This window comes from Ictidomys tridecemlineatus, chromosome 11 (genome assembly GCF_052094955.1).
Source record: "Ictidomys tridecemlineatus isolate mIctTri1 chromosome 11, mIctTri1.hap1, whole genome shotgun sequence".
In the NCBI taxonomy this organism is placed as follows: Eukaryota; Metazoa; Chordata; class Mammalia; order Rodentia; family Sciuridae; genus Ictidomys; species Ictidomys tridecemlineatus.
Genome location: NC_135487.1, coordinates 72775051 through 72799529, shown reverse-complemented (window position 1 = coordinate 72799529; position 24479 = coordinate 72775051). Strand labels below are relative to the sequence as shown.

Genomic DNA, 24479 nt, shown 5'->3' with positions numbered 1-24479 from the left:
TAACATTTTCATATAAACTTTAGAATCAACTTGTTAATTTCTGCATAAAAACATGCAGGGTTCTTCCAAAATCCGATATACTCAGCCATAAAAGAGACTAAAATCATGGCATTTTCAGATAAATGGTTTGTGTTGGAGAAGATAATGCAGAGTGAAGCTAGGCAAGCCCAAAAAACAAATGCCAAATGTTCTCTCTAATATAAGGAGGGTGATTCATAGTGGGGTAGGGAGGGGGAACAAGGGAGGACTCTGGAGCAGAGGGGTGGGAGGGGAAGGGAGAGAACATGGGGTTAGAAATGATGGTTGAATGAGAAGGTCATCATTATGCCAAATACATGTATGAAGACACGAATTGGTATGAATATACTTTGTATATGACTAGAGATGTGAACTATTGTGCTCTATATGTGTAATATGAATTGGAATGCATTCCACTTTCATAAGTACATAAAAATGTGTTTTATAAGAGATCAATAAATGAGATGCTTTAATGTTAGAAATGCAAAATAATAGCTTTTTGTAATATATAAGTAATCTCAAAGTCTAAAAATTCTTCCAAGTACAATATCATGTGGTATATGTTTTTGTCATTTTACCCTTCTTTCATACTAACATTTCTGTTGTAAGGACCCAGCTCCTTTGGAACATTTCAGCAATCATTAATGGCAAAAGCAGCTGCCACCCATAAGTTCAGAAAATGGAGATGTCCAGCAAGATGTGGATACTGTGAACGCATTGTCATATTTCGAGGTCTTAAATGCAAAGAGGTAAGATCTTTTGGGAATCACAATTTTTTCTTTTGCTATATACTTTTTTGTTATGATTTTACTTATTTAGAGATGTGTGTGTCCACACACAAACACACATTTTAATATATATAAATTTGTTTTTGTACTCCTGGGAACTAAATTCAGGGTTTTGCACATGCCATATTTTTAGAGAGAGAGAAGAGAAAGAGAGAAGGAGAGGGGGAGAGAGAGAGGGAGAGAGGGAGAGAGGGAGAGAGAGAGAGAGAGAGAGAGAGAGAGGGAGAGAGATTTTTAAAAATATTTATTTTTCAGTTTCTGGTAGACACAATATCTTCTTTTAAATTTTATTTTTATGTAGTGCTGAGGATCGAACCCAGCGCCCCGCGCACACCAGGCGAGAGTATTACCGACTGAGCCACATCCCCAGCCCATCGACCCTTTCTCATAATTGTGTTTTGAAATGGGTTCTTGCTAGATTGGTCTGGCCTTCAACTTGAGAAATTCCTGTTTCAACCCCTCAAGTAGTTGGAATCATGGGCATATGCCATCACACCTGGCTTGCCAGTACATGTTGAATAAAGTCCCACAGTTTATTTCTATAGTTTTCTTCTTTATTTTCCTGTGAAATGTAATTCACAAACCACAAATCGTACTTTTTAACATATTTTTGTCATTATTAGTCGGCCTGTATTTTGCTTAGTTGTGAATAATTTTAAGGTGAGTCAATCAATTTTCAAATATCATTTTCTTATAGTGTCTTCTTGTCTGCCATAAAAAATGCATGGCAAACTTAACCATCGTTTGCAGACATCGGAGACTTTCGGGGAAAATGCACTTATTTGGAGCAGAATTGTCCTGTGTTGCCAAAAAGGAGCCAGATGGCATTCCTTTCATAATCAAAATGTGTACTTTAGAAATTGAAAAGACTGCCTTGTGTTTACAAGTATGTTGTTTACTCTTAAAACTCTAAAAACATAAATGCCTTTTTTAATGAAAAAGGGACTTTAAGAAAATCAGCACTCTCCATTTGTAATAACTAAATTTATTCACATTTATTTGGAAAATGTTAATTTATTGAACTTCAACTTGTATTTTTTTAAATACTAATAAAAATTGAAGTAGATACATCAACTCTGTCTAGATGTCTGCATTTAGCCCTTTGTACTAAAGTAAAATATTGTATTCTCTTTTTCTTTTCTCTTCAAGGGAATTTATCGAGTGAGTGGCAACCAGGCAAAAATCGCAATACTTTGTCAAGCTCTGGAAAATGGAAGGCATTTAGTAGACCTGACCAAATTTTCTTCACACGATATCTGTGAAGTGTTGAAGTTTTACCTTCAGCAGGTGAAAGTTTTATTCTAAACCTACCATGAAATGCAAAGAGCAAAAATATTTTATATTTCATATTTTTCATTGGTATAGACTATGTCATCACCCCTCTCATTATTCTAAGATTTTATAATGATGTACTTTGATGTGGATATATTTCCATCCAGTATTCTGGCCACTCCACGAGCTCTGTCAGTTGTGAGCACTTTAGTTCTTGGAACTTTTCTTGATTTTTATTGCCATTCTCCCACCCTTGTACTTGAAGCTCTTGTTTGGAGATGTGTGTGTACACATACATAAACACACATATAAATGTTTATAAATTTGTTATTTGTACCCATGGGGATTAAAAATTCAGGGTCTTGCACTTGCTTGGCACTTGTTCCGCAGTTCCCTTACTTTTTCTTTATTGTTTTTTTTCTTCAAAAACTTTCTAAGACAGTTCCTTGTCTTTTTCTTCTTGAATAAGTAAATTACTCCATTTGTGAGATCATGTTTTAATATTCAAGAAGTCTGATTTTCTGTTCTTTTGATAACATTTTTTAAATGATTATATGATGCTCTTCTATTGTGCATATTCATAGATTTTTCTCATTAAGGGTTCTTTTCTCTATTTGGCCTCTAACCTCTGTAGAAATACAATGTGACCCTCATATATAACAATATAATGAGAGCAACTAAGAATAGAGTAGGGAGGAAGAGCAGGAAGAAAAGATTGACATTAAACAGAGGCACGAGATGGGAGGGAAAGAGAGAGAAAAGTGGAATTGCATGGAAATGGAAAGAGACCCTCATTGTTATAAAAAACTACATAAAAGAGGTTGTGAGGGGAATTGGAAGAAAAATAAGGAGAGAAATGAATTACAGTAGATGGGATAGAAAGAGAAGATGGGGGAGGGGATAGTAGAGGATAGGAAAGGTAGCAGAATACATCAGTCACTAGTATGGCATTATGTAAAAATGTGAATGTGTAAACTATGTGATTCTGCAATCTGTAGTTGGGGTAAAAATGGGAGTTCATAACTCACTTGAAACTATTGTTCGAAGTATGATATGTCAAGAGCTTTGTAATGTTGTGAACAACCAATAAAAAAAAAATTTCTATAGCAACATAAAAATTAAAAATAAAGTGAAGCGAATTTTAATATATCATTTAACATTTCGAGTATCTAGTTTTTCAAATTATGAGGTATTTTGTTTATTTATTTATTTGTATTGCAGCTCTTCTTCTTTGAAATCTGGTATCTATTTTTCAGTTAGAGCACATCTCAATTTAGATCAGTTACATTTCCAGTGCTCTTTCACCATATCTGACTAGTTGCCAGCATATTGACAGCATCATTTTACACCTTCAATTTGTTCTTTTTCTACCCATTTTGATTTTTGTCTTTCATGGTGTCTAGTTACATGAGTTTGGGCTTGAAATCACTTTGGAAGCACTTGAACACACATCAAGGCTTTTTAAAAACTTTGAACTTTACTATAAAGTGGTCGAGGTGGACTGTTTGGTATATGCCTAACTACATGTCTCTAGTTCCCTGTTCTGGCACTGGTGTGGTCCTCCTGGGAAGGCATTTTTGTTAATTTTGATGGACACAATACTTTTAATTTATTTATTTTTATGTGGTGCTGAGGATCAAACCTAGTGCTTCACACATGCCAGATGAGTGCACTACCACTGAGCCACAACCCCAGTCCCCCAGGAAAGGGTTTTTTCCTTGCCTAGAGATACAATATCAATACTGTGGGAGCCAGGGTTACTAAGACTGTAGGATCTGTACTTTCAGTGTGCATATAGCCAACATATCCCCATTTGAAGACAGTTACTTCTCTGTTCCTTATGTTTGGCATTGCCTCGATTCAGAGAGCCTCTGTCTCCCATTGCCCAGAGAATAAATTTCCAGAGTTTTAGAAAGGAGATTGCCCTAGTACATGGAGTGGAGACAGGATTCTATAGAGAGCTAGGCTTTCTCAGCTGGCCCACCTGCAACCTAAGCCAAGATCACAGGACCTGGTAGTGATTGTCCACATCCCTTTAGGATTCTGAAAATCATGTTGAGTGACAAAGAGTCAGTTCTCTTGGAAATGCTGCATCAGGACTTATTCATCTGCTCTTCTACTTGTGAATTATTGCTTTTTGTTTTCTCTATTTTCCTAGTCCTTATGAGCCTAGTGTATTTTAGTGGAATTGCAGGAGAGAAAGAAATTAAGTATAAATTGCTGGATTTACAATGTTAGCCCAGGAAAGCATTGATAACCCTTTAATCACATTCTACAGACCCCTCAACTGAGAAATGGAGGTTGATACCTTTGAATGACTGGAAGTCTCATAATGTGTCATCCTTAACCTTGTTTAGTCAGTCAGGGAGAGGAGATGAATTGGGTCCAATACAATAAACTTGCATTCTGTTGAGGAATTTTGTATGTCTAAGACTTTCATTTGGGAAAGTGTGCTCAATTCTTGCAATAGTGTTAGAGAGTAGCCTTTATCTGACTCATTGACCTAAAGCTCCAAGAGGTGATGTGACTTGCTTCAGATACCAGAATGGTAAAGATAGAAACTGATCACAAGGCAACACCTTAACTTCCCACAGATATTATAGGACATCAGGTAGCTAACTGTTCACTGAATTTTCTATTGTAGATCAGTAGAAACGTTGAAATTCATTATGGCAGTGGATATGTGTTGTAAGAACTACTTCTTTTAATCTATTCATGGCAAATCAGCCTGTTTTAAAGTTTCATGAGATGTTGACAGTATGTTTTTGTAGGTCATATTATCTTGTGCTGATCTTCATTCTTGCCCAAGTAAAATCTGTGCCCTTTAGCACTTTGATATTTTTACCCCTTACTCATAAAATCCATGGGTTTCTGATTCATTTTATACATTTTGTTCACTATTCTATGTTTGTTCCAGTAAAACAGCTGAAGATTATGCTATTTGGGGGGCAGATGTGAATATAATGTGTTTAGAATAGAGATGAAGAGTTTTCAAATCCCATAATGAAGCTTAAAGCTTAAATTTCATTTAAAGTTTAGAATTTCACTCATTATCTATTAAGTTGTTATTAACATAAGTATAATTGATAGTCAAGATTTTGATTTGCTTTCTAAGTCACTTCTCTACCAAACATATATATTTTATTTTATGGGCAGGGATGAAGCTGAGTACTAGAGTGCTTGCAGAGCATGCTTGAGGTCCTAGGTTCAATCTTCAGTAATGAAAAAGATATCAATAAATACAGATTGACTTTAGAAAATTTTGTTAATCTAAAGGGACATGCTAAATTATTTGAGCAATTCTCACTTATAGTTGACTTTAACAAAGAAAACAAGCAGAAGATTTTTTCAAAATATTGATTTTTTGGTTGTAGCGAGATGCAATACCTTTATTTTGTTTATTAATTTTTATGTAGTGCTGAGGATCAAACCCAGGTCCCCGCATGTGCTAGGCAAACACTCTACCTCTGAGCCATAACCTCAACCCAAAGGTATTTTTAATATAATTTTGTTTCTTTAGCTACCAGAACCACTGGTTTTATTCCAATGGTACCAGGAGTTTATGGAGCTTGCAAATGTCATCCAACATATTAACCAAGAACAGGACACCAAAAGGGACAACTCTGAAGACAACACATCTCCAAATATGTGTACGGAAATCAACCAAATTGTTCTCAAAACCAAGGACCTTCTAAGAAAATTGCCACCGTCCAATTTTAACACTCTACATTACCTTATCATCCATCTTAGGAGGTAAAAATTTTATACCATCTTAGCCATTTTTAATTGAACAAGGCAATAGTATTCAGTACACTTATATTGTTGTGTTATGATTTTCAAAATGATTTTTAGGATGTTTTTATTATGTGTTGGGAGAGGGAGACATTGAATACATGTTCATGCAGCTAACATGGTTCCCTCAGATGCTTTCTGTGTGCGAGGCTCTGGCTGGGGAAAGTAGGATGGAAATATAGGGTTTCTGCTATTTGTGGGCTTATCCTCTTGGGGTACAGATCTGTATATAACCACAGTTCACCATCATCCTTTTTCTAGTAGCTGTGCACAGCTTGTAGGCATGCAGAGGAAGTTTTGGGGGTAGGAATAGAGCAGAAGAGGCAAAAGGCCTTGTGTTTGATTTTAAGAACTGAGTGGTGATTTGGTAGTGAACGTGCAGAAGAGCATACGAGGCAGAGAGAAACAGACATGGAGACACAAGAAAGCATTTTGCATTTAGAAAATTTGATTTCATTAGGCTACAATATAGCAAGCAGTAGCAGGAACTGTGCTACCCTTCCTAGAGACTTGATAAAAAATTTTACCTACCTGGCAGATTAGTTGACCATGTTGTTTCTATACCCACTAAAGAACTTGGAATCAGGAATTTCACATATTCAGATTTGACTGCTAGAGCTTTCTGACAACAATTAAGATCTCCTTTTTAAATTTTTTTAAATTTATTTTTTGTGGCTGGAATTGTGGCTCAGCAGTAGAGCATGTGCAAGGCCCTGGGTTTGAACCTCAGCCCCACATACAAATAAATAAATAAAATAAAACTTAAAAAAATTTTAGTAGTTCAAATCAGTTATACATGACAGCAGAATGCTTTACAATCCATTGTACACAAATGGAGCACAAATTTTCTTTTCTCTGTACATGATGTAGAGTCATACCACGTGTGCAATCATACATGTACTTAGGGTAATGATGTTTGTCTCATTCTACCATCTTTCCTACCCCATACCCCTCCTCTTCCTTTTCTCTCCTGAGCCCAATCAATGTTCCTCCATCCCCAGAGACCCAATTATGTATCAACATTTATTTATCAGAGAGAATTTTGGCCTTTGATTTTGGGGGATTGGCTTACTTCATGATATTCACCAACTCCATCCATTTACCTAAAAATGCCATTATTTTATTCTCTTGTAATGCTGAGTAATAGCCCATTGTGTATATATACCACAGTTTTTTTTAACCATTCATATTTTGAAGGGCTTCAAATTATTCCATGAAATAGAAGAGGAGGAAACCCTTCCAAACTCATTCTGTGAAGCTAGTGTCACCCTGATACCCAAACCAGCCAGAGACACATCAAGGAAAGAAAATTTCAGATCCATATCTACCTGGTGAACATAGATGCAAAAATTCTCAATAAAATTCTGGCAAATCACATACAAAAACATATAAAAAAATGCATCATGATCAAGTTGTGTATTCCAGGGTTGCAAGGTTGGTTCAACATACAGAAATCAATAAATGTAATTCATCACATCAATAAACTTAAAGAGAAGAAACCTATGATTATACCAATTGATGCAGAGAAAGCATTTGACAAAATACAGTACATTTTCATGTTCAAAATGTTAGAAAAACTAGGGGTAGTAGGAATATACCTCAACATAGTGAAAGCTCTCTATGCTAAACCTAAGGCTAACATCATTCTAAATGAAGAAAACTTGGAAGCATTCCATCTAAAAATTGTTCAACATAATCCTTGCTACTCTAGCCATAGCAATTAGATGAAAGAAATTCAAGGGAATACAAATAGGAAAAGAAGAACTTAAATTACCATTCTTTGCCAACGACATAATTTTATACTTGGAGGATCGAAAAAACTCCACCAGAAAACTTTTAGAATAATAAATGAATTTGGCAAAGTAGCAGGATATAAAATTAATACCCATAAATCAAATGCATTTCTATACATCAGTGCTGAATCCTTTGAAAGACAAATAGCAAAACTACCCCATTCACTATATATATATATCACAGCTTTTTTACCCATAGATGAATCTAGTATCATCCTGATAGCTAAACCAGACATAGAGATTTCTCTGGATAGTCATAACAAGATTTCTCTGGATAGTCTCTGGATAGAAATAACAAGCTGAGAGTGTTTGAAGTAAAACCAGAACATTGATAGTGGCAATACAATAGAGAGATGTTCAGGAGAGAGAATCATCTAGGCTAGAAAAGTAGCTGTGGGTAGCTGGGAGTGTGTTTAGCACATGTGAGACACTGGGTTTGATACTCAGCACTGCATAAAAATAAATAAATAAAATAAAGGTATTGTGTCCATCTCTAGGTAAAAATTATTTTTTTAAAAAAGAAAGCTAACTGGGCAGTGAGAGAGAAATTGACAGTGCCAGTTTCCAGTATAAGAAACAGGGAGTATATCTGACATACAATGATGGAGCAATTTTTAGAGGTGTTTTTCTTCCTTCTGCTACTGAGTTCAGTAGTTCCTTCTACTTACAGGCATTTTATCCTCATATAGTACTCTGAAACTCAGTTTGGTGTGTGGTAAGTATCATAATGAAACAAAGGATTCTTTCCCTAGACCTACCTAACTTGACCCTTGACAAACGTTTTGTAGTCTTCCATAGCCCGAGTTTTCTCCAACCTTCTCAAGTCATAGTAAACTATCATTAAGGACCTCTATGAGGCACATCTCATACACTTTATGTGTTCTTCTTTTCAGGGTTGTAGACCATTCTGAAGAGAACCTGATGAACTCAAAAAACTTGGGGGTGGTATTTGGACCCTGTATCATGAGGCCCAGGCCTACAACCACTCCTGGTACCATCTCCTCCACTCTAGTTGCCTATGCCAATCAGGCCCTGCTGGTGGAGTTCTTTATTACCAATGCACAGATGATCTTCGATGAGTCTCTGGAGCCACAAAATGCTTCATCTAATACTGACATTGTTGCACCTCATGTGGATATAAGCCCTCCTTCCAAACCCATAATATCAACAGAACATTCCACAAAGTCACAATATTTTTCTACAAAGCAAGTGAGTTTTGACCATTACAGAATTGGATTAAATTTGTGATGTTTATGTTAACAAGTTAATAGTCTTTGAACTGTTTGTTTTGAGATGTGTTTTGCTTTTAGTTTAAAACTTTTCTTGTATCAATAGGATATTCACACTGCAGATATTGAAATTAAAAATTATGAATTGGCTACATCATTTGAGGAATCAGAATGCAAGCAAAATGCATTGGAAAAATGGGATGCATGTCTCATTGGTGAGTGATCATGTAACCTATATCCTTGCATATTTCAAACCTTGCCAAGAAGTCATGATTAAAAACCAAGGTGAGGGCTGGTCTTGTGGCTCAGTGGTAAAACATTTGCCTCTGCATGTGTGAGGCCATGAGTTGGATCCTCAGTACCATATAAAACAAATAAATGAAGATAAAAATATTGTGTCCATCTACAATACTCATCCTTTAAAAAAAAAGGTTAGTTTAGTTGAGGTAAGTTCAAACTTCAAGGTTTTATTAGTTAACTTTTCTAGCCATTGAGAAAGTTTAGTGAATGTCATTTAAATGAATATCATGGTTTGTTTCTTTCTTATAAAAGGATATCTTGAAATTCATAAATTATTTTTGTTCTCTTTCTGAGATTTGTTTTCACCTTTACTTCTTTGTCATCAATTGAAGTCAAAACAGAAAAAAAAGCTGGTCTCCTGAAACTCAAAAAAAAAAAAAAAAATAGACTCCTAAAGTTTTTTGATGTTCCTTTACCTGTGGCCTAACTTTAGCACATTAAGCACACATGTCTTCCATTTTCTTGGCTCCAGTCTTTTTGTTCACTGTTTTTTGATCCTTTTATTTCAGTGAATGGTTTCTGGTAAGGGGGTTGAAAACCTTTCATTCATTACTGCTTTAGTAGAGCTGAATCCGAATTTTTCAATACATAGTCATAAATGTTAAATTTGATAAATTAAATTAATGAAATATCAATGAGTGTAGCCTGAGGAAGTCTGAAAACAAAGACAGTCCATTACCTCTCTGCAAAGAAAAGCACTGGACTCACTTATTCCATTTATCTGATTTGATCTTATTAGCACTTCTGGGCTAATGAATCTTGGCCTCATTTAAGCCATAGCTAACAGTCTGAAGAAAGTAAATAATGCCAAAGGTCATGTCCCTAAATTATTGTTGATTCAGGATTTGAAACTCATCCTGTCTCATTCCTAAATGGAACCTTGTTTCACTGTCCCGTGAAATTTGATTTTCAGGTACGTATAGTAATAACAATAAATAATTTTAAAATATTTGAAATATTCCTTACATACCAGGTAATTCTGAGCCTTTTCTTTAGAAGATCATTAACACCACATGCCAACATATCTCCACATAGGAGTTTGTCTTGACAGAAGAAGGCAGGTAGGGCTAGTGCACTAGGCTTGCCCAGGGCAGTACTGGAGCAGGAGCTGCGACATCACCCAGGCAGCTAGAAGTGGTGCTAGAAGTTCTGCAGGACTGTAAATATGTTCTGGTGGTTGCCATCCAACCACAATGGCTCAGCTCCCTTCTATCAATGTGGAGAAGGGTCCAGGACAGCAAATCACATGAGCACTGCCTGGGAAGCAGGAAAGAGAGGCCAGAAGCCTCAGGTGAAGAAGGAGGTCAGATGAGATGATGACCTGCGATCATCATCAAGTGATGCTGCTGTGCACCTCTCTGCAAACCACTGCCCAAGGATATGGGAGAAGGACCAGGTGGCAGGGATGAGGACTGTGGGCTATGAACAAGGCTGTTGGAAAGCCATCAGACCAGTGGCAAGGCACACAGTTGTCTGATGTTTCTCAGCAGGGAGACGAGGATCATGGCCAGATGGCTGCACCTTTCTAGCAACAGGAGCTTCTGGGGTACATGCAGCAAAGAGAGAGTTGGAGATGCTAGGGTTATAGGTGAGAAAACGGATCTAGCGACCAGACTAGAGGAGAAAGAGAAGGAGGTAAATCTGGAGTCTCCAGGACCAGTAGCACAATGGCAATTTTGACAGCTCTTCAACCTTCCTTTGTCCAGAGGATATTGCCATGTCTTAGTGGATCAGCTGGGAGAGCATCCAAGTCCTCTCTGGTGTGTTGCCCTCAGTATGGACAGAATGTAGCTGGAAAGCAAATTAAGTGACAGGCAAAGTCCTTGGGATTCAGGACAAGGCGTTTGTTGGTGTACAGAATAGTGTTACTGTTCTAGAGTTACCATTGTCTGCCTGTTGAAATCAGGAAAGTCTTAACACAGAAAATATTCATTCATGGATAGTATATTAAAACAAGTTATTATAAGAAGTGTTTTGTTTAAATTTTATGTGCTTTGTGACTATTTGTTCTATTAAGTTGAATTTTAAAAAGCAATGCTTTAATTAAAAATGTGCCTTTAATATTGTATGGATTTTGAATTCCTCTGCATAGATGAATGAGAAAATAATATTGGAAAAAATATGTAAGACTCTGTTGTTTGAGAGAATGCCCATTCATAAATAACCACACTTCCTTATTAACCAAGCTTCATGAAGTTAAAAAAAATCTCTTCTTCTTCAGATCACAAAGAACTTGAATCATCATCACAAAAGATGGAAAATATGTGTAAAACCACAAAACCACTTAGTCTGAAATCTGATGTGACAACAAATGATATACAGAGGCCTATGCCAAGCCCCAAGATCAGATGTTTCTGTTTGCCTGTATATAGGTTCCATCTTGCAAGCTCTCCTAATGAGAAAAACAGCAGAAATGTGGGAAATGTCAATTCAGACAAGTTTTGCCAGAATCTTACCTTTGAAGGACTTAATAGAAAAGATACCTCTACTACTGTTGGCTCCCAAATTAATGGTTTTGATCAGCAGATTCCACAAAAAACTCAGGAACAACAATGTGAACCAAAGAACTTAACTGGCACGAGTGCAGTGATTGTGCCAAGTGTACTCCAGGAAAAACTGACAATGAGCATCAAGGTTAGTGGTGACCATTCCAACGGTGCCACACAGTCCAACACACTAGCCAGTTCAGCAAGAGAGGCACCAGTGAGACTGTCCTCTCATTCTCACCGTCTTGCTCTTGCAAGAGCACCCAGAATACTGCAGCCCCATCTCGGGACAACATTTTACCAACCACCTACCCCGACCAGCAAAGTCAGGGGGACTGAGGAGAGATCAGCTTCACCTTCAGCAGCAGTGCCTCGTAGCACAGCTCTTACTCCCCTGAGTCATGTGGAGAAATCTGTTCCAGAGGCAGACAGTACATCAGCTTATGCTTTGAAACCAGTTGCTGAGCCTAAAGAGAACTGTGAGGAGGTTGGCCTGCCTGACATGAATCCAATGTGCCAGGGACTCAGGCTAAAACAAATGGAAGAGTTACAAGACCTTGAATTTGAAATGCCACAGTTTGTGTAGGTTGTCAAAATTCAGTTTTTCTTTTTCTTGTTTCATTTTTATGTATTGTGTTTATTTTATGAAAGAATGTTGTAACAGAACCCCTTTTGTATAGGATTGCCAAAGTGTATATTTTGCCTTTTGGCCTGTATTGTGTTTGCTAGTCATATAGAATGATAGTGTTTTAGTCATATAGAATGTTAGTGCTCATTGGTATTGTCTTTAAATTCTGTGTTTTTGAAGTTATGCATAAAATAAGTATTATAATTTTAAATTTAATATAATTTTCTCTATAAAATGATTCCTTTAAATGCATCCTTAATGTATAATATTGTTCTCAACAAATAGGGGCAGTAGGGGAAAATGAGTTTATTTTGTAGCAAACCTGGTGCTGATTCATAAAATGCATCTGAATGCAAGTGCCTGAAAAATCTTGATTGGGTATGAATATAATTTTTTCCCACATAATGTTCTAGTGCATCTTTGACCACTTGTGTTGTTATAGCATGTATGCAAGCATTGGCAATTCACTTAAATTTTTAAATATTTACATAGTGGCCTAAAAGCTTGCAAATCTGTGTTTACTAGCATTCTACTCATCAATTTTTACATATGGTAATTAATACAATTGTAGAAAGAAAAGGCACTTCAATACTAAAAAGTCTGAGACATTGGCAAAGTCAACACAGACGGACAGAATTGAGGCATCTCAAGTGTAAGAGACCTGTAACCCGACTCCTCTCAGCTGTGGCCTGTTGCTGGATTGTCTGCGACTTCTGGCTGTCTGCTGAGGAGAGCAACTGGCCAACAGCTAGGGCAAGATGAAGCTCTCTCTGGTGGCCGCAGTTCTGCTGCTCCTCTGTGCAGCATGGCTGAGGAGGATGACAAGAAAAGGACATGGGTACCGTGGTCGGCATCGACCTGGGAACCACTTACTCCTGGGTCGGGGTGTTCAAGAATGGCCACTGGAGATCATCTCCAATGATCAGGGCAAGTGCATCAGGCCGTATTATGTGGCCTTCACCCCTGAAGAAAAACATCTGATCCAAGATACAGTCAAGAATCAGCTCATCTCCAATCCTGAGAACAAGGTCTTCCATGCCCAGCGGCTCATTGGCAGCACTGGGAATGACCCTTCTGTGCAGCAAGACAGCAAGTTCTTGCCTTTCAAAGTGTTTGAAGAGAAACATAAACATAAACCATACATTCAGGTTGATATTGGAGGTGTTCAAACTAAGACGTTTGCTCCAGAAGAAATCTCTGCTATGAATCTCACTAAAATGAAAGAGACTGCTGAGGCTTATTTGGGAAAGAAGATGACCCATGCAGTTGTTACTGTACCAGCCTATTTTAATGATGCCACTGGCAAGAAACCAAAGATGCTGGAACTATTGCTGGCCTGAATGTTATGAGGATCATCAATGAGCCTACAGCAGCTGTATTGCTTATGGTCTGGATAAGAGGGAGGGAGAGAATAACATCCTGGTGTTTGATCTGGGTGGTGGAACCTTCTATGTGTCTCTTCTCCCCATTGACAATTTGATGTCTTCAAAGTCATGGCCACCAATAGAGATACTCATCGGGGTGGAGAAGACTTTGACCAGTGTGTTATGGAACATTTCATCAGGCTGTACAAAAAGAAGACTGGCAAAGATGTTAGGAAAGAAAACAGAGCTGTGCAGAAACTCCAGTGTAAAGTAGAAAAGGCCAAGTGGGCCCTGTCTGCTCAACATTAAGCAAGAATTAAAATTGAATTCTTCTATGAAGGAGAAGACTTTTCTGAAACCCTGACTCAGGCAAAATTTGAAGAGAAAACATGAAGCTTGTTCAGAAAGTACTGGAGGATTCTGACTTGAAGAAGTCTGATATTGATGAGATTGTTCTTGTTGGTGGCTGTACTCAAATTCCAACGATTCAACAACTTGTTAAAGAGTTCTTCAATGGCAAGGATCCATCCTGTGGCATAAACCCAGATGAGGCTGTTGCATATGATGACACTGTCCAAGCTGGTGTACTCTCTGATGATCAAGATACAGGTGACCTAGTACTGCTTGATGTATGTCCCATGACACTTGTTATTGAAACTGTGGGAGGTGTCATGACGAAACTGATACCAAGGAACACTGTGGTACCCACCAAGAAGTCTCAGATCTTTTCTACAGGTTCTGATAATCAACCTACTATTCCAATCATGGTCTATGAAGGTAAAGGACCCCTGAAAAAAGACAACTGCCTTCTGGGTACATTTGATCTCATTGGAATTCCTCCTGTGGAGTCCCCCAGATTGAAGTCACTTTTGAGATAGATGTGAATGTTATTCTTTGGGTTACAGCTGAAGGCAAATGTAAAGAGAACAAAAATAAGATTACAATTACCAATGACCAAAATTGCCTGACACCTGAAGAAATTGAAAAGATGGTTGATGATGTTGATAAGTTTGCTGAGGAATACAAAAGACTCAAGGAGTGAATTAATACTGGGAATGAGTTGGAAACTATGCCTACTCTCTAAAGTATCAGATTGGAGATAAAGAAAAGTTGGGAGGCAAACTTTCCTCTGAAGATAAGGAGACCATTTAAAAAGATGTAGAAGATTGAATGGCTGGAAAGCCACCAAGAAGCTGACATTGAAGACTTCAAAAGTAAAAAGAAGGAACTAGAAGAAATTGTTCAGCCAATTATCAGCAAATTCTATGGAAATGTATGCCCTCCCCCAATTAGTGAAGAGGATACAGCAGAAAGAGATGAGTTGAAGACACTGATCTGCTAGTGCTCTAATATTGTAAATACTAGACTCAGAACTTTCCTTAGGAGGAAACTGAGAGAACTGAAGTCCCCAATGTAATTGGAATCTTCACCTCAGAGTGGAGTTGAAAATGCTATAGCCCAAATGGCTGTTTACTGCTTTCCGTTAGCAATTGCTCACATGTTTTGGGGAAGAGAGAGAGGAGGAATTGGCTATCTTAAAAAACTGGATATTAAAATGTGGGTCAGGATGTGTGTTCACCTCAGAAATGTTCTATTTAACAATTGGGTCATGCACATCTGGGGTAGGGACTTTTTTCTACCGTAAGTGACACCAATAAATGTTTGTTATTTAAAAAAAAATAGTAAAAGTTTGGAACTGTCATAAAATAAAAATTTGTACAGATAAAGCTAAGGGAAAAAACAGTATCAGAAGCATTAAAACCTTCTAAAGCCAAATAACTAAACTATATAATTTAAATTATATTTATATATTATATATTATATACTACATATTATAGATTTAGATATATATATGATATAAGTTGTTTATATATAATTATAATATAATCCATATGTTTTATATATTATATTTATATTAATTGTACTAATATAATGATTGTAATATTCTCTTATTAATAATAGAAATTATTATATAATGACATTACAATGATATGCAATATCATATAAATTAATATAAATCTATTATATGATATATAATAAATATGTTATATATAATAAAATAAAGTTTATATATTATTATATGTATATATAATATATATGTATTTCATATATTATATAATTTATATTAAATACATATGAATCATAAACATTTTGAAATGTAATATATATAATTTATATAATGTATATACTTATATATTTATATATTAATATATCTAATTTTTATATAAATATATAAGTATGTTATGTAAATATATTATATAAATTATATATAATATATTACTATGAATATATAATATGAATATATAATATATTTATATATTAATATACATAAAATTTATATATATAATTTATATGATTTTATTGTATGTATATATGATAAAATAAATGTATTATGTATAATATAATATAAATTAGAATGTTATATAAATATATTGCATATTATATATGTATTATATAATATACAATACATTTATATAATATTATAATTTAAATTATATAGATAAATTATGTCTTAATTGGCTTTAGATGATTTTAATACATTTGATAGTTTTTAACCCCTTAACTTTATCTGTATAAATTTTTATTTTATGATATTTTTAACCTTTTTTGTATTTTTTATAATGGTCTTAAAAATGCATGCTTCAGATATTTTTAATTTTAATGCATTTTCTCTTGACATTATGAGGGTTTGGTTAAAACCATTCCTTTGGATGTATGCCTGTAATCCCAGTAGCTTGGGAGGCTGAGACAGGTGGATCTCAAGTATAAAACCAGCCTTAGCAAGGACAAAACTCTTAGCAACCCTGCCTTTAAATAAAATTCAGAATAACATTTTGTATGAAATATTTTTACTTATAAATCACTTTACATACTTTTTCTACCTGACTATCAACCAGTGAAAATGTATATGTCATTAGAATTGTACAATAATTTATTTAAGTTCATTTTAGGAGTATAGTAAATCACATCGTTTGCAATTTGAGAGATGTAGATGACTGAATGTGTTTCGCTTATAAAATACCCAGGTTTTATAAACTAGTTCACTCCTGTTATTTTCTGGGTTTCATCATCTTGCCTAAAATATAATGTAAAAGGGACAAAAATAAAATAGCCTTCTTTGGTATGTGTGAACTATATTGTGAGTCAATGTTTTTGTATGATCATATTATACTTGATAAAAATTATATGTACAGGTTTATACACACATTATTATATGTAAATTATTTCATGTACAATATGTTATTGTGGCTTCTCTGAAATTGTTGCCTCTTGGAGTATGATACTTTAAGATTATTAACTATTGACTCAGTGATCAACACATGGGCTCATCACTTGACTATGATATGAAATGGGTTTTAGGGCATGTTGTCTTATAGTTCTCCATAACATTAAGGACTAAGGAGAAATGAACAAATGGCCTTTTTAATGCTAAAGCCGTTTTTTAGCCTTTCATATACAAAGTACAAGAATCAAATTGGTTTGAAAACTTAAAAATAAAATCAGAGCTAACATTTATTGAGCTTTGTGTATTTAGACTTTACCAAGTTGAAATTTCATAGCAACCTCTAATGGGTAAGGAAGCATTTTATAATTCCTGTATTACAGATGAGGAAACTAAGGCTTAGCTAAGTGACAGGCTTTTAGTTTTCAGAGAAGCAGCAAGCAGAATTGAATCTCAAATACAGGGTTGTGAAACTTTGATTAGTGCTTCTTTTTTGGAGTACAAGAGAGCCACATCTGCCACAGTCTGGCTGGGCACAAAATCACGAGCGACTCACAGCCTTGTAGATTCAAACAGCAATTCTTTATTCCCGAACTCACATCGGCACTCTACAATCACGTTCTGGGGAAATTCACGTTCTGGGCCAAATCCACTGGGCTCTGAAAACCAAATACTCTCTGAAACCCAGGAGAACTCAATGGGAACTCAAGGAGCGGGCAAAACTGAGGCAGCAGGATACGCCCTATTCCCAGCAGGGTACACCTTAAACCTGGAAACACCCTAAACCCAAGGAGTGGGATACTCCCTAATCTCAGCAGGATACACTCTAAATGTGTATCCGCCCTGGTCCTTGAGCAAGGTCACCTTACTCAAGCATACATGCAATGTCACTGCAAATGACCTGGGTCCAATATGGAGAGTCCTTCCTCTAAGCAACATTGGGTAGGCTTACAAAGAAATTGTCATGTGTCATTCCTACTTGGCAATGGCTCTCAGCACACATCCACAACCCTATTTTGTTTTTTATTTAGAGCAGGGTCTCACTGAATTTCTTAGCACCTTGCTTTTGTTTTGCTGAGGCTGGCTTTGAACTTGTAATTCTCCTGCCTCAGCCTCCCAGTGGGATTACAGACATGAGCCACTGTGCCTGGCTGGTTAGTGCTCTTAATGAATGTGATTACTAAATAATAGCAGGAAACACTGAACAATAGAAAATGCATCTTTCCATATTTTTATTGTAAAATACACGTACAATTTGCCATTTAGACTATTTTGAAGTGTACAGTTAAGTCACACTAAGTATATTCACATTGTCCAAGGTGGCGTGTATTGCTGCATCATCAGTTGACTGAAAGCAGAAGAGGGGAAATGGATGTGAACCATGTGTGAATCCTCTTATATAAGGGCATTCATTCTGTTAAAAAACATAGAGCCCCATGATCTAATCACATGTTTTGACTTATTAATCACTTTACATACTTTTTCTACCTGTACTATCAACCAATGAAAACGTACGTGTCATTAGAATTGAGAAACAATTTATTTAAGTTGATTTGGAGAGTGTAGTAAGTCACATTGTCCCATTGGCTGCTGTCACAATGGTGATTGTTACAACATAGACATTTGGGAAGAACATATTCAGACTATAGCAACCATGTTTAATACACTTTAAAGAGAAATCCTGAATAATCATGGCAGCTGCATACTGGGGGTTGCTGAAGTGCTGAGCATGGTGCTCAGATCAGCGGCTTTAAGCGAGATTTCGCGAAGCTTGTTAGAGCTCCTTTCACCATTAATCTGTAGTAAATCACTTTGCCAAGCAGCAGAAAGAACAAAGAGATTGAACAGGAGACACTTGGCTCCTGGATACTTGCTGCTCAGAGCCGCGGGCTCTTTGCTCCCATCTGCTTCCTCTGTTGCTTTGCTCCTGGCAGAGAAGCTGAATGTGTAATGTGTAAGTACCTGAGGCAAAGAAAGCTCACTGTGCCCCGCTTTTTGAATATTTTTTGTTCCAGGAGAGTTCGTGGATTGGGATTGTTTGCTGGGCCTTGGTTTCTGTGCCGAAAATTCACTCTGTGGGAGCCGCCATTTGCTTTCTGCTTGCCGTCTTGCTTGCTCTGTCTGCATTGTCCGGCAGCAGCATGTAGAGGTTGGAACTTGGCATTGCATCTAATAGACTTAAGAACTTTGTGAATAAGCCAAAGTGTCAATAACAACCCATCCTCTTATCACCTTAAGAAAAGACTTGTGGCTTATTAAGTCAACTTAGACACTTACTTGCTATTCTGGATTTCCCCATGAGATGCAGAGGTTTAGATCTGCCAGCCACAGTCCACGCACCATGGCGCGCGGCTGCCGGCCCGGCTGTCTGCCCACAGCAAACGTGACTAGGTCCCGCTAGCCTCTGAAACAGAGCTTGGCAGGAAGAAGTCTTTAGCCAAGCCTTCATGAATTATCCAGCTGGGAGCTAAAGCCAACCTAGGATGGACCAGTCCCACCCTTCCCTTCGGACAGTCCAGCAAGGAGCCTGTGGCCCGCCATAGCAGAGAGGTGACGTCATCGAAGTTCCACGGACAGAATTCCTTCCCAGCAGAATCCACTTTAGCAGGTGTGTGACTCCCCCCTCATCCAGACACAAGCAGCCAAGAAACTTCATGGACCTCTCAGGGGTCGTGTCTGTAGGGAAGTAGAGCGGATTCCCGACCTCCAACCCCCCATATCACCAGTGGTGACTCCCAAGGACTTAGCTGCCAGTTTACCACAGCACTGGGGCTTAAATGGGACATGCGATGGGGTTGCAAGTGTAACTAGATCTCTGGGAAACCACTTCTGGTGAAGAGGACCTGGCTGGCTGTCGGACAGGAGGAAGGGGAGTAAGGGCCAGAGAAGTGAAACGGCTCTGGACTGACAAGTCTGAGACTCCCAGGAGACACCTTACAAGGATTGCTATGGGCAGGTAGAGAGAAGAATGTCCACTCAGAGGGCACAGCTCCACCTACTGGAAGAGAAGAAAATGGACCTCTAAGACTTCAATATATTTTTTTCTTCTCTCTCTATTCCTTTATTTTTCTCTTTCTTTCCCATTTAAAGTTTTCTTGTTCTTTTCATCCTCCTCTAATCTATCTCACTCTCCTTCTTTCTTTTTAAGAGCACCTTCATTCCCTTACCCCCCAACTTTCATCCCAAGCATTATGTCTTCCATTACGTGTAATTGTCTAAATGCAAATAGGTGAAGGTCTCAAGGCTGTCTATAGGACTCCTAAATACCTAGCTAATACCAACACCCTGATCCAAATGCCTGTTAGTATCCACCTTCAGTAGAGCAATCTTCTAAAGTAGCCAAGACATACTAACCCTTGTACCACCATAGCACCTAACCTAAACATACAGTCCTAAGAACAAACAACAAATCACTATATGCATACAGAACCTGGAAGTCTTTTATGAATTGAATGAATCAGCTTTAAAGTACAATAAAGCTCAACATTTCTAGGCATAATCTCCCACCAAAAAGGAGAGACAACAGAGATATACAAAGCCAAAACAAATGTATAGGGGAAAGCAGTTACAAAGCAGTCAAACAGAGCTGAAAAGTAACGTGAACAACATGAAAAAACAAGGGAAAAAAGGATTACAAACAACGTAGGAGAACTTAAATCTACTGGAGGACCTAGAATCATCAGAAACATGGACAGGGAAAAAAATCAAGGCATGCCTAACTCAGATGGAACGGAATATTAGAGAATACATGAGACAGCAAGTCCAAGCAGTGAAAGTATATTTTGAAAACAAATTAAACAAATTCAAACTTCAAAGAATGAGCTTTATGAGGAGATAGAGATTTAAAAAAAATTTCAAACAGTAATCTTAGAAATGCAGGAAACCATAAACCAGATTAAAAACTCTACCGAGAATATTACAAATAGACTAGATCAAGTAGAAGTCAGAACATCAGATAATGAAGACAAAGTTTATCAACTTGAAAAGAATATAGTCAACACAGAAAAAATGCTTAAATCTCACGAGCACTCTATCCCAGAGATATGGGATCCCATAAAAAAAAAAAAACAAATTTGAGAGTCATTGGGATAGAAGAAGGCACAGAGGTTCAAACCAAAGGAATGGACAACCTATTAAATGAAATAATCCTAGAAAACTTCCCAGAGATGAAAGATGGAATGGATTGCCAAATCCTGGAAGCCTCCAGGACCCCAAACATCCAAAACCATAATAGACCAACTCCAAGACATAATGATGAAGATAGTTAACATACAGAACAAGAAGAGAATATTAAAAGCTATGAGAGAAAGAGGGAGATTACATTCAGGGGTAAACCAACTAGGCTAAGGACTGATTTTTCATCACAGACTTTGAAAGCGAGAAGATCCTGGAACAATGTATTTCAAACGCTGAAAAATAATGGATTCCAACCAAGAATACTGTATCCAGCATAATTAAGCTTCAGATTTGACAATGAAATTAAAATCTTTCACCATAAACAAAAGCTAAAAGAATTCACAGCCAGAAAACCAGTACTGCAAAGCATTTTGAGCAAAATACTACAAGAAGAGAAATTGAAAAATAGCACCCAAAACTAACAGTGGGAGATGTCTCAGTAAAGGGTGAGAAAAATAACCAAAGAGGAAAAACTAGCTAAAATAAATAAATAAATAAATAAACATGACTGGAAGTACAAACCATATTTCAATTGTAACCTTAAATGTTAATGGCTTAATTTAAACAACCAAGAGACATAGGCTAGCAACCTGGATTAAAAAAACAAATCCAACAATATGCTGCCTTCAGGAGACTCATATGAAAGGAAAAGACATACATAGGCTGAAGGTTAAAGGTTGGGAAAAATCATACCACTCACATGGCCCTCAGAAGCAAGCAGGAGTGGCCATACTCATATCGAATAAAATCAACTTCAAACCTAAGTTAATCAAAAGGGATAAAGAAGGACACTATATACTGTTAAAAGGAATCATCCACCATCAAGACATAACAATTATCAATTTGTATGCACCAAACAATGGTGCTGCAACGTTCATAAAACAAACTCTTCTCAAGTTCAACAGTCAAATAGACCACAATACAATAATTATGGGGGACTTCAACACACCGCTCTTGCCATTGGACAGATCCTCTAGACAAAAGCTGAACAAAAATCTATAAAACTCAATAACACAATCAATAACCTAGACTCGACCGACATATATAGAATATATCAACCATCATCAAGTGGATACACGTTGTTCTCAGCAGCACATGGATCCTATTCAAAGATAAACCATATATTATGCCATAGGGAGACTCTCAGTAAATATAAAGGTGTGGAGATAATACCATGCACCAAATCTGATCATAATGCAATGAAACTGGAAATCAATGATAAAAGAAGGAAGGAAAAATTCTACATCACCTGGAAAGTGAACAATATGTTACTGAATGATCAATGGGTTACAGAAGATATAAAGGAGGAGATAAAAAAATTCTTAGAGACAAATGACAATACAGACACAATATACCAAAATCTATGGGACACAATGAAAGCAGTTTTAAGAGGGAAATTCATTTCTTGGAGTTCTTTCCTCAAAAAAAGAAAAAACAACAAATAAATGAACTCACACTACATCTCAAAAACCTAAAAAAGGAATAGAAAAACAACAGCAAATATAGTAGAAGAGAAGAAATAATTAAAATTAGAGCAGAAATCAACGAAATTGAAACAAAAAATACCATTGAAAAAACTAAAAGTTGGTTCTTTGAAAAAATAAATAAGATCGACAGGCCCTTAGCTATGCTAACCAAGAGAAGAAGAGAGAGAATTCAAATTACTAACATACGGGATGAAAAAAGCAATATCACAACAGACACAATAGAAATACAGAAGATAATTAGAAAGTATTTTGAAACCTTATATTCCAATAAAATGGAAGATAATGAAGACATCGATAAATTTCTTAAGTCATATGATCTGCCCAGATTGAGTCAGGAAGACATACACAATTCAAACAGACCAATAACAAAAGAAGAAATAGAAGAAGCCATCAAAAGACTACCAACCAAAAAAAGCCCTGGACCGGATGGGTATACAGCGGAGTTCTACAAAACCTTCAAAGAAGAATTAATACCAATACTTTTTAAGCTATTTCAAGGAATGGAAAAAGAAGGAGTTCTTCCAAATTCATTCTATGAGGCCAACATCACCCTGATCCCAAAACCAAAGACACTTCAAAGAAAGAAAACTACAGACCAATATCTCTAATGAACTTAAATGCAAAAATTCTCAATAAAATCCTCGTGAATCGAATACAAAAGCATATCAAAAAAATTGTGCATCATGATCAAGTAGGATTCATCCCTGGGATGCAAGGCTGGTTCAATATTCGGAAATCAAAAAATGTAATCCACCACATCAATAGACTTAAAGACAAGAACCATATGATCATCTTGATAGATGCAGAGAAAGAATTCGACAAAGTACAGCATCCTTTATGTTCAAAACACTAGAAAAACTAGGAATACAGGAACTTACCTCAACATGGTAAAAGCTATATATGCTAAACCTAAGGCTAGCATGATCCTAAATGGAGAATAACTGAAGGCATTCCCTCTAAAATTTGGAACAAGACAGGGATGCCCTCTATCACCAGTTCTATTCAATTTAGTCCTTGAAATACTAGCCAGAGCAATTAGACAGACAAAAGAAATTAAAGGCATAAAAATAGGAAAAGAAGAACTTAAATTGTCGCTATTTGCAGATGACATGATAATATATTTAACAGACCCAAAAGGGTCTACAAAAAACTGCTAGAGTTAATAAATGAATTCAGCAAAGTGGCAGGATATAAAATCAACACGCATAAATCAAAGGCATTCCTGTATATCTGCAACAAAACTTCTGAAATGGAAATGAGGAAAACCACTCCATTGACAATATCCTCAAAGAAAATAAGATACTTGGGAATCAACCTAGAGGTGAAAGATTTATACAATGAAAACTACAGAACCCTAAAGAGAGAGATAGAAGAAGATCTTAGAATATGGAAATATGTACCCTTTTCATGGATAGGCAGAACTAACATCATCAAAATGGAGATATTACCCAAAGTTCTCTACAGGTTTAATGCGATGCGAATCAAAATCCCAATGGCATTTCTTGTAGAAATAGATAAAGCAATCATGAAATTCATATGGAAAAACAAAAGACCCAGAATAGCAAAAGCAATTCTAAGCAGGAAGTGTGAATCTGGAGGTATAGCAATACCAGAGTTCAAACTGTACTACAAAGCAATAGTAACAAAAACAGCATGGTACTGGTACCAAAACAGGCGGGTGGACCAATGGTACAGAATAGAGGACACAGAAACCAATCCACAAAAGTACAACTTTCTTATATTTGATAAAGGGGCTAAAAGCATGCAATGGAGGAAGGATAGCATCTTCAACAAATGGTGCTGGGAAAATTGGAAATCCATATGCAACAAAATGAAACTGAATCCCTTTCTCTTGCCATGCACAAAAGTTAACTCAAAATGGATCAAGGACCTAGATATCAAATCAGAGACACTGCGTCTGAT

At 36.6% G+C, this 24479-nt stretch overlaps 1 protein-coding gene and 1 pseudogene across 1 annotated transcript; both read left to right on the top strand.

Moving 5' to 3' along the window:
• Positions 1-662: 662 nt before the first annotated feature.
• Positions 663-12441, top strand: LOC144368575 (rho GTPase-activating protein 29-like). The gene is made up of 7 exons (XM_078027769.1): positions 663-767; positions 1504-1692; positions 1956-2093; positions 5599-5831; positions 8557-8872; positions 8999-9107; positions 11414-12441. Exons 1-7 carry the CDS (start codon positions 663-665, stop codon positions 12262-12264), a joined length of 1941 nt encoding a protein of 646 aa, XP_077883895.1. The 3' UTR covers positions 12265-12441.
• Positions 12442-12974: 533 nt separating this feature from the next.
• On the top strand, positions 12975-15350 carry LOC144368112 (endoplasmic reticulum chaperone BiP pseudogene; annotated as a pseudogene).
• Positions 15351-24479: the final 9129 nt, after the last annotated feature.

Coding starts and splice junctions, on each gene's coding strand:
- LOC144368575 (XM_078027769.1), top strand. CDS start 663: ATGGCAAAAGCAGCTGCCACCCATAAGTTCAGAAAATGGAGATGTCCA. Junction 5,832..8,556: donor CTTATCATCCATCTTAGGAG/GTAAAAATTTTA, acceptor TCTTCTTTTCAG/GGTTGTAGACCATTCTGAAG. Junction 8,873..8,998: donor AATATTTTTCTACAAAGCAA/GTGAGTTTTGAC, acceptor TTGTATCAATAG/GATATTCACACTGCAGATAT.